The sequence below is a fragment of the Gekko japonicus genome, unplaced genomic scaffold (assembly GCF_001447785.1).
Source record: "Gekko japonicus isolate JY-2015 unplaced genomic scaffold, Gekko_japonicus_V1.1 scaffold1411, whole genome shotgun sequence".
NCBI classification, from domain to species: domain Eukaryota; kingdom Metazoa; phylum Chordata; class Lepidosauria; order Squamata; family Gekkonidae; genus Gekko; species Gekko japonicus.
In genome coordinates, this window is record NW_015170323.1 from 324,173 (window position 1) to 335,138 (window position 10,966).

Sequence of the window (10,966 nt, forward strand, 5' to 3'; positions counted from 1 at the left end):
CTCTTCCTCTGTCTCTCTGTGCACATTGATAACCCTGCTTTTCTTCCAAATGGGGACCCCTCCAGAAGGCTTATGTCAGGGGGTGTGGCCTTCTGACACACTTCCAGTGATGTCAGGGGGTGTGGCCTTATGACACACTTCCGGTGATATCAGGGGGTGTGGTATATGCTAATCAGCTCCTGCAGCTCTTTTTCTACAAAAAGACCCCTGCGAGCTTGTCATTCAAGTAATAAAAAATAAAAAATTACTTTGATCTCCTATTGTATGTATATACATATGCCAATAAAGGCTTGCCAAAGAAAGATAAAAATAAATGGAGTCCAAGACAGTTTTAAAGATCCTTCAACTACTTAATGGTGAGGATATAAGGTGTGTGAATTAATTAAGGGTGCTTTCTGTAAAGTTCCTTCTGGGTCAGCAAAAGCATCTAGCCATGTTGGCCATTTGGTCATAATACTAGAGGTAACCTGTCTATCTTGCTGCACAATCCAGTCTGAGGTCTTGTCCAGTAAAAAATATTCCCATACTTTTTGGTACCACTGATGCATTGAGGAGAGAGTCTATAATTCCCAATTTGAAGCAAGCACATGTTTTGCTGCTGCTAAAAGGGTGAAAATGAGGTCTTTTGAGGGATCCTGATTCTTGGCCATAAGTCCTTCACTCTCTGGACCTCACCTGCTGCATATTCATCTTCCTCCTTTCCTCTGATATCTATGCGCCCTGCAGGGGAGCCCTAATTCACACATGCAGTTCCGAATTACTAGTCAGAGGGAGAAAACGCATTTCCTTATCCGACAAACATGTTGCGATGTGCATATCAGGTTTCTATTTCTCGTGCTGCCCTCACCATGTCTTGGACTTCACTTTGGGTTTACGTTTCCTGCTAGTCTCATATTTGGATTAGGTTTCCAGTAATCAGGAGCAAAAAAAGTACCCTGCACGGATTGGTTCACAAGCATTTGAAAAAATCCGTAAGATCGTCATTTTCTGATACGGATTAGATAAAGCCGGGGGAGGGAGGAATGGCTGGGATGATTCACCGGGAGGAATACGAGGGAATGCCCAAAGGCATGTGCTCTTGGACTAGGGACAGGGTTACCAGCCTCCAGGTGGTGGCTGGAGATCTCCTGGGGTTACGACGAATCTCCAGACAACAGAGAGAAGTTCACCGGGAGACAATATCTGCTTTGGAAGGTGGACTCTATACCCCACTGGAGTTCCTCCCTTCCCCAAAGCCCCCCCTCCTCATGCTCCACCCGTAAAATCCCCTGGTGTTTCCCAACCCATAGCTGACAACCCTAACTAGGAAATGCACAGGTATGCCGGCGCAATGGCTACATGTGCCAATGAAAGAATTCAAGCTGAGCATGCCCACTACAGGCCCAACAAATCCCAAACTCACCGACCACCCTTATGAAGCTGCCTCATACTGAATCAAGACCCTTGGTCCACCAAAAGAGCGAGCGTCCAGGAGCACCTTAAAGACTAACAAAATCTGTGGCGGGGTAGGAGCTTTCGTGAGTCACTGCTCAGTTCTTGGTCCATCAAAGCCAGTATTGTCTACTCAGACTGGCAGCAGATCTCGTGGGTCTCGGGTCTTTCACATCACCTACTGCCTGGTCCTTTTAACGGAAGATACCGGGGACTGAACCTGGGACTTTCTGCATGCCCAGCAGATGCTCTCCCACTCAGCCACACGTGAACACCCATGAAGCTGCCTTTTACTGAATCAGACCCTTGGTCCATCAAGGTCAGTATTTTCTACTCAGATTGGTAGCAGCTCTCCAGGGTCTGTGTACGTTCCCCTTCTAAAATACTGGGTTTTGTGAGGGTCCATATGGAGTCCATTTTGGCTTCGGCAGTGTTCTGGTCTTTTTCTGTTTTATTCATTTGGCAAGCTGGTTTGTTTGCCCCACAAAGACATTTCCCTTAGGAAACCCCTAGAAGAACTGAGGCTTAGCTGCTCGGCGGGCTCCTTGTAAAGGTCTCTCCTTGCCACCTCTCAACTATTAGACTTGGTCCTTTATTGTTCCCAAGAGTCCCGTGGTCCTTCTTGCTTCAACTCAAGCCTGCTTCTCATTCTCTCCCACAGGCCAATCTTCTCACCATTCGTCATAAGTTTGCAACATGAAGTTCTTTTACAAGACTCTCCCGGTCTTCTGGATGCTACTGAAAGGTATTTACGTAGAGATTTTTACCTTGCTTTTATTCCTGCAGGGACTCAGTGTAGAGTACAATGCTCTTCCACTTCATCCTTCCTTCTTCTATTTCATCCTCACAACAACCACCCTGTGAGGTAGGATAGGCTGAGACAGCAAGACAGGCCCAAGATCATCCAGCAAGCTTCTATGGCAGAGTGGGAATTCGAACCTGGGTCTCCCAGATCAGAATGTGGCCTGCAAAATCTCTCTGCTAATTCTCCCTGCTTCACCTGCACAATTTGTATACTATAACCCCTTCCCACCAGTTATGTTACATATGCGCTGCCACCACCCATGTTTCTCCTGCATTCGTAGGGGCCTGGCACACTGAATGTAGCCTTGAATTCTATTAGGTGTCTGACAACTGCCCTGAATTGCATTCTCAAGTTTAGAGCAAAAAAAGGTCTTTGTTAGACCACTGTACATATTTGGTGGCTACATTTCACTCATCGAATCATTAATTGTACAGACTTGGAGACTGAACGTTTTAACCAGTAGTAACGTAAAATAAAGTACATATCGCAAGGCCAAACAAACAGGAATTATTACAGAGAAAGGAACAGACCCTTGGATAACGAAGTCTGAGTCCAGTGGCACCTTTAAGACGAACAAAGGTTTATTCAAGGTATAAGCTTTCATGCGCAAGCACACATCCTCAGATAACACATCCTACCTGAGGATGTGTACTTATACCTTGAATAAAGCTTTGTTGGTCTTAAAAGTGTTACTGGACTCAGACTTTGTTCTGCTGCTTTAGACCCTTGAATAGGAAGAGACTGAGGAGAAACCTGTGTTTCCTACCCAATCCTACCAATCCCTGTCATCTCTCTCTTCCTCTCTTGTCCGAAGGGGTTCTACCTGGGCCGTGGAGTGCCTGGATGCCAGAGAACATTCCTGCCTTCGAGGGCACCTGCGTGGTCATCCCCTGCCGCTTCAACTACCCTGAAGAGCTGCGCCCATCGGTCGTGCACGGCATCTGGTACTTCAACAGCCCTTACCCCAAAAACTACCCTCCGGTGGTCTACAAGTCTCGCACCAACATTGTCCACGAGAGCTACCTCGGGCGCACCCGGCTGCTGGGAGACTTGAACACTCGCAACTGCACTCTGCAGATCACCCGCCTCAGCCCGGAGCTGACTGGCAAATATTACTTCCGTGGGGACCTGGGCGGCTACAATCAGTACACCTACTCGGAGCACTGCAACCTCGAGATTATCAGTGAGTACTGGGGGGGGGGTAGTAACACTGCTGGCCAACACCAGTTCTGTGACTGACTTCCTGCCTCTAACTCCATCTGGCCTCAGTGGTGGAACTTGGGAGTTAAGAGAAGAGGGAGCTTTCTGCTTTATCTGAGACCATTTCCACAGTAGTGAAATTCTGCGAACTGATGTTTTTAAAACTGCACGTTATGTGAAATTTTCCGCAGTAGATTTTTACTCACCAGATGCAAACCTGACGTTTTCTCCTCCTTCCCCCACGTTTTAGGAATCCCCTGTTTTAGCGAGTTCCGAAAATGCAAGGTAAGGAGAAAACTTCGGGGTTTGCACCTGGTGAGAAAAAATCTACTATGGAAAATTTCACATAATGCATATCTTTAAAAATGTCAGTGTGGGGAATATCACTACTGTGGAAATGGTCTTCATCTAGGAATACTGCAAGGCTAGTCAATGAAGTAAGAACACAGCCTAGAAATCTGTTGATTTACGCTTAACCCATGAAGCTACTTTATCCTCAGTGAGATCAGTGGTCTATAAAGATCTGTATTGTCTACTCTGATCAGCAGAGGCTTTCCACGTTCTAGGCAGAGGTCTTTCACAATATCTACTACCTGATCCTTTTAAATGGTGATGCCAGAAATTGAATCTAGGGCAATCTGCATGCAGAACTGAAGCTTTAATACAGGGTAAGATCAGGAGTACTGAGTAAGCTTTCTTGCAGGGAAGTCTGCCCTCTGTTACCAAACTTCTCATTGATAAACCCTGAAAAGTTTCTAAAAAACCTTGAGGGATTCCTCGGGGAAAATATTATAATGGTGGATGAGCTTTCAGAGAGAGGCGATTAGTTAGGGGTAGTCAATGACTAGACCCCTAACAGGGGTGGAAGTGCAGGTGGTTACAGAAGTGCCTATTTCCTTATCATGCCTTCAACCCCACAGACAAACCCACCATTGTGACCCCACCAGAAGTGGTGGAAGGATCAGAGGTGGAGCTGCGTTGTGTGGTGCCCGATAACTGCCCTGAGATGAAGCCCATCATCTCGTGGACAAACCACGAGGGTTTGTCTCAGTACTCGGTCTACGGGCAGGTGGAAGAGGAGGGCAGCACCTGGTCCCTCATTTCCATGCTCAAGTTCCTACCTTCGCGTGAGAACAACCATCAGGAGTTGGGCTGCAAGGTCAACTATGTCAACACCACCTTCGAGTTTGATGCTGTCTCCATCCTGGATGTCAAATGTGAGTCCGTGTTGCTAAGTGACTGTCACCAAGGCAACCCACCACCCTGGTGCTGGAGATCTCCTCTAAAGCATGTAGTTCAGTGATTCGCCAACATTGGGCACTGTAATCCTCAGTGCATACTGATGGGTTCCCTGGCGCCCAACTGGTTTTCCCAGCCCCCTCTTTCTTAAAGCACCTGACCATCATCCAACTCGCTAGATCAGGAAGTACTTCAGAAGACCCGAGGAGGCATTGCCTTTAGGTTTGCAGGGAACACCCATTCAGAAACATCTGCCCCCATCAACAGGACAATGGCTTCAAACCTCCCAAGGTTCTGTAGCTGTCCCGCCACGGCAGCCATTTTAAGGTGGTGCCCACTTTCTCAAAATTCCAGAAGTGCCCACAGTCTTAACAAGGCTGAGGAACTCTGGTCTAGTTGGTCCCTTTGCTCTTTTTTTAAAAGCAAGTTTCTAGCTCTAACGGCTGCAGTAAGAAACTGGACAATCTATCCGATGCTGACCTCTTTTGTTGTCCTCTGCAGACATACCCCGAATCGTGCAAGCAAATTCCTCTGCAGAGGTAATACAGGGCTCGCCAGTGGTACTGGTGTGTGCCGTGGACAGCAATCCCCTGGCCCTGATCTCGTGGCTCAGGGAAGACGACCTTCTGTATGAAGAGGTTGGCGGGAGCCTCACGCTGCGTCTGGAAAATGTAACCTACCTGCAAGACGGCATCTACACTTGTGTGGCTGAGAACATCTACGGGAAGGAGAACCATACGCTGGCCTTGACCGTGATGTGTGAGTGGCTGGCCTTTCAGCACTGAGTGCGGGGGGGGGGAAGGTCTGGTTCTTGGAAGAGAAATAGGGTATAGTGCTCAGGGTGGGGGACTGAGATGCTGATCGTGTGGGATTAGTCCTCCAACAGCTTTGGAGAGTGACCAAACTGGCTGGATATCAATGGGCGATTCTGCATCTAGCATTCGCTCCACATTTCCTCAACTGGGAGGGAAAAGTGCAGCTCAAAACCACATCCAAATACCCCAGGCCAACCCCGTACTGACTGCAAAGTCGCCCCTGAATGGCCATAAATCTATGGAGAAGGTACCATAAAACCCGACGATCAAAGAAAGTGAAAGCGGCATGCAGTGTGGAGGGTACTGTAAAATCCAGTGATCAAAGAAAGTGAAAGCAGCATGCAATGCAGAGTGGAACTTCTGTTCCAATGTGGGTTTGGTAAAACGGAGGGAAAAGCCAATGCAGAAGCTCCCAATGTGTGATGAGCTTCCTAGGATGGCTGTATAAGTCTCCTTGGGGGGGATGTTTTGAATTGGGTTCACTCTGAAACGATGTTCCAACTTGGCTTCCGCTCTGCTCAGTCCAACTTGGAAAAGCCAGGAATGCAGTCATTTTGTCACACCGTAGCTCCAGAATCAAGGCCTCGAGGTTCACAAAAGCGATGCCATTTTTATTTTTATGTATTTATTTCTTCAATTTGTATCCCACCCTCCCTGCAAGCAGATTCAGGGCTGCTTACAAGGTCACATAAGTATCGTGAGAAAGAGACAATATAAAAATTCAAACAACTAAAATTTTAAAATTCCATAAATTCCATGGGAAAAAACAAAGCAAAAGTTGCCTCGGTGGTGACGCTCAAATGGAAACCTGGGCGGTGTTGTGGAGTATCAAGCCACTAACCACTAGGCTAGGGTTATCAGAAGGGAAGGCCAGAAATGGAATTAGGACGCCCGCTGCCACAACTAAAAACTAAAAGCCCGGCAGAACAGCTCCGCTTTGCAGGCCCTGTGGAATTGTAAGAGATCCCGCAGGGCCCTGATCTCAAATGGGAGCTTGTTCCACCTGGCCCTAGTTAAGACTAGCCAGATGTCCTTCGGGCCACGGACAACCATAAAATATTGATCAATTGAGTACGGGACGTGGACATATCATGCTAAGCCTATCACGGCCTGAAGGTATCCTAACGGGTGCTAAAGCTCTCTTCTCATTCTGTTTCTGTTTTGCAGGGTGTAAATACAACATTGGTCAGGGAGTCTTCTGAAAATGTTCTAAATTTTGGGATTCTTCTTTGCGTTGCCGTTAGGGTAAAAGATGCGCATTTCCCTTGACCCTTTCTCCCCTCTTCAGATGCACCTTGGAAGCCCATAGTGAACGTGTCGGTGATAGCAGTCGAGGGAGATCCTGTGACCATCCTGTGCAGCACGCAGAGCAACCCTGAACCCATCATCACCATCTTCAAGGAGAAGAAGGTCATGAAGACCGTGGTCTACAGTAGCCAGCTGGCCCTGGAGTTCTCATCCGTGACGCACGAGGATGACGGCGAATACTGGTGCATCGCCGAGAACCAGTTTGGCCAAAGCGGCAGTGCCTTCAACCTGACCATTGAATGTGAGCATTGGCCTTAGGGGTTCGTTTGAATAACAAAGACATTTAAAGCAAGCCAAATGATAATGAAAGGGAGAGAGTGCATTGGGGCATGTGCAGAATGCCACTGCTTGATTAAGCATGGAGCTGTCTGTCTCCCCACCTCACCTTCCTTTCTCTGTAGCTTCTGGAGCAGCAGGGTCTTGCAGAGGTGGACGATCCATTGCATTAGCATTACTGCTTCATCATGGGACGATCCTTACTGTTCCTGCAAACACACTCGCCCTTAATACTAAGGGGCTTGATCCAGACTCAATTTCCTATGAGTGGAAAGAAACTTTCCACCTGTCCCCTCCCACTGCAGGCCACTGATCTCCACAAAATGCTGCTCCTGGGAGACAGGGGACCCTGGAAAACAACAGGAGGAGGTTACGAAGTGGGAAGTGGGAGGGATCACTGAAAACTGCCAATAGAACCTGGTTCCCACCCAACACAACAAAAGAGAACGTATACCATGTTGCTTTGCAACTGCAACTGAGCCACTGTTGCACTTATTGGTGGTAGCACAATTAGCTATAGAGATGCATTGGGAAAACTGCTGTCTTGTTGGAATCGTTCCACTTCTCTCTTTCCTCCCCGCCCTTTAGTTGCCCCCCTCATCCTCCCGGAATCCAAGTGCACGGCCGCACGGGACACGGTGCAGTGCATCTGTGCGGCGAAATCAAACCCAGAGGCCGTGATCGTCTTCAAGCTGCCCACCCGCAACGTGACAGTGAACGAGACCGACCGGGAGTTTGTGTACTCTCAGAGAACCGGCTACACCATCACCAGCATCCTCACCCTGCGGGGGGAAGTGGACTCTCAGCTGTACATCGTCTGCTCCGCCAGGAACCTCTACGGCACCAAGGACCAGCAGCTCCAATTCCACCACTCCAGTGAGAGCCCCCGCTGGCCACAGTCCCCCCTGTCTATTATTTATTTGTTTGTTTTATGTATTTATTTATAGTCAAACGTATACCCCGCCCTCCCCACAAAGCAGGCTCAGGGCGGTTTCCAACAACAAATACAACAATACAAACATAAATAATACAGAATTAGAACACAGCATTTAAATAGTACATAACAAAATATCAGTGTACTGGCGGCAGTTAAAAATCAAACGAATAAAGTGCTTTTAACAAAGTGCTTCAATGTTTTCCATGTAAAGTGTTTAGATGTTATTCTGCTCATTCTTGAGGCAGCTGCTCGATGTTAACATTACGGGCCGTGCACTGGGGGGGGACTAATTGTATGCCTGGCGGAAGAGCTCCATCTTGCAGGCCCTGCGGAACTGTGAAAGGTCCCGCAGGGCCCTGATCACCTCTGGGAGCTTGTTCCAACAGGTAGGGGCCACCACCGAAAAGGCCCTAGCCCTAGTAGCAGCTAGCCTGGCCTCCCTCGGGCCAGGGAGGGTCAGCCGATTTTGAGACCCAGACCGTAGTGCTCTCTGGGGTATATACGGGGAAAGGCAGTCCCGTAGGTATGTTGGACCCCAGCCATATAGGGCTTTAAAGGTAAGAACCAGCACTTTGAAGCGGATTTGGTATGCTATTGGCACCCAGTGCAGTGTCCTCAGCACAGGCTGGATGTGCTCCCATCTAGGGAGACCCATCAACAGCCTGGCTGCGGCATTCTGCACTAGCTGCAGCTTCCGGATCCACGACAAAGGCAGCCCCATGTAGAGAGCGTTACAGTAGTCTAGTCTCAAGATGACCATCACGTGGATCACTGTACCCACGTCAGCATGGTCAAGGAAGGGAACCAACTGCCTAATCAGCCTCAAATGATAAAAGGCCGACTTGGCAGTGGCAACTACCTGGGCCTCCATGGTAAGGTAGGCATCCAGGAGCACTCCCAAACTCCGAACCTCCGGCACCAGGACCAGTGAGCCCCCCCCCCAAAGGTCGGGGGTGGGGACCGCCCCGACCCAGGCACACGACCTCCATCTTTGCTTGATTCATCTTCAGCCAACTCAGTCTGAGCCACCCAGCCACGGCCTGCAAAGCGCCATCCAGTTCATCTGGTCTGGAGTCCGACTGGCCACCTAACATCAGATAGAGCTGGGTGTCGTCAGCATATTGGTGACATCCAAGCCCATACCTCCAGGCAATCTGGGCGAGGGGGCGCATATAGATGTTAAATAACATCGGGGACATAGTTAGCCAATTCGGCCGGGTCTAAAGATGGCTTTTTTAAGAGAGGACGGACCATCGCTTCCTTGAGTGCCCCAGGGAATTGCCCCTCTAAGAGGGACTTGTTGATAATCTCCCTTAGGGCACCTCGAAACCCCTCACGGCCAGATTTAATAAGCCAGTTAAGGGCATGGGTCAAGACTGCAAGAGGTTGGGCGCACAGCTGCGAGTAAACTGTCAACTTCCTCCAGACTGAGGGGGCTGAAGCGATCCAGGATCGAATCCAAAGACATGCAATGGGCCTCAAGCTCACTCACTGTATCAAGTGTGGCGGGGAGGTCACGGCGGAGCGCCAAGACTTTATCCGCTTTGTTATACCTTTGTTCCTCAACAAGATGGTCTACGGGTCACAACGAGCCAATGGAGACCCGCTAATCGGTCCTTTGCTTTTCCCTTTCCTGTTTCCACTGCCTCGCCCTGGGTTGTGTTCCTGGCTGCCACGTCTCAGTGTTAAGCTGTTTCTATCTACAGTTTTCCCCACATTCCATAATAGGTAAAGGGAAACACCTCTTAGCTGTAGAACGCCTGGAGGTCCCCGCTGTAATCCCTGGCAGCTCCAATTAAAGGATCTCCAAAATCAAGTATAGGGGGAAGACCTTTCTCAGGGTTGAGGCCATGGAAGCCTGCTGCCAGTCAGAACAGCTAACCGCTTGAGCTGTGTAGTCCAAAGGTCTGATTCATATAAGGCAGCTTTATGTATTTATTCAGGTGCGGCTTTTCTCCCTGCTGGGAACCCATCGTCCTCTGTTATATCCTCATAAGAGCCACCAGCCTTTGAAGTAGGTGAGGCCCAAGGTCACCCAGCAAACTCCCAAGGCCGAGGGGCGATTCCAGCCAGGGTCTTCCAAATCCTGTTCCAACTCTCTAATCGTGACGCCACATGCCGGCCATTTCCTATGGTTATATGATGGCGGGAAGTTCCAAGGGAAGCCCCTACAGGGTCTGTTCCTTTATAAGGAGAGAGCGCGAGAGTATTTTTTGGTGGTATCTGTTTATTTACAGATACGCAAGTTGAGAGCAAAGGGGAGCAGTCGATTTAAAACCATACCTACTCCCTCCAAAAAGTACACTGTGAGTGCCTTACCCTTGTCCCCCAGCACATTATCGTTGGACTTCTCCAGTCCGAAGTGAGAGTTGTACCCTTCTGAGCCCATTGACCTTTATAGGTTTACGGGGTAACTCTGCTTAGGAGTGGACTCATAAGGTGCGGTCAGACAGCATGCTGAGAGCGGGTTAAACTGCTCCGGCCCCGATGCGTTTTTTTTTTAACCTGGAGAATCGCGATCACACTCACCTCCTTGCTCCGGATCACTCCGCAGCCACATTGCTCCCCGCCATGCATCGGTGTTGTTTTTTCTCTCAGTTTGGGCATGCGCACAGGCAGCCATCTGTAAAACTAAAATTTTCACGCGTGCACAGAACAGCGATTTCCACTTCGACCCGGCTGCTGTAACACTTCCCTTTAAACTTTAAAGGAACACTTCCCTTTAAACTTTTACCCCGAAAATGGCCTCTGTGAGATCCCGAACTCATCTAAAGGCTAAAACTAGGCACCGTTTAAACATTGTTTTTAACAACACGGTGGCAGAGCTCCACCTATGCGCACACAGCCAACACTTTTTTTAAAATGGTGGGCGAAAAGTGGAAGCCTCGGGCAGCTTTTGAGTGGGGAGGGGGTTTAAACCAGAAGTGACTCGACTCCAGAGGTGCGATCACACAG

The 10,966-nt window shown here is 49.0% G+C and overlaps 1 protein-coding gene across 1 annotated transcript in view; it reads left to right on the forward strand.

The window, feature by feature from the left end:
• Window positions 1-2,127: 2,127 nt before the first annotated feature.
• The window catches only part of MAG (myelin associated glycoprotein), an 18,321-nt gene continuing 9,482 nt past the window's right edge, over window positions 2,128-10,966 (forward strand). Inside the window, exons 1-6 of the mRNA XM_015418085.1 lie at window positions 2,128-2,176; window positions 3,051-3,419; window positions 4,357-4,653; window positions 5,177-5,434; window positions 6,779-7,039; window positions 7,663-7,950. Coding sequence (XP_015273571.1) covers window positions 2,128-2,176; window positions 3,051-3,419; window positions 4,357-4,653; window positions 5,177-5,434; window positions 6,779-7,039; window positions 7,663-7,950 — 1,522 coding nt within the window. The remainder of the gene's footprint in view (window positions 2,177-3,050; window positions 3,420-4,356; window positions 4,654-5,176; window positions 5,435-6,778; window positions 7,040-7,662; window positions 7,951-10,966) is intronic.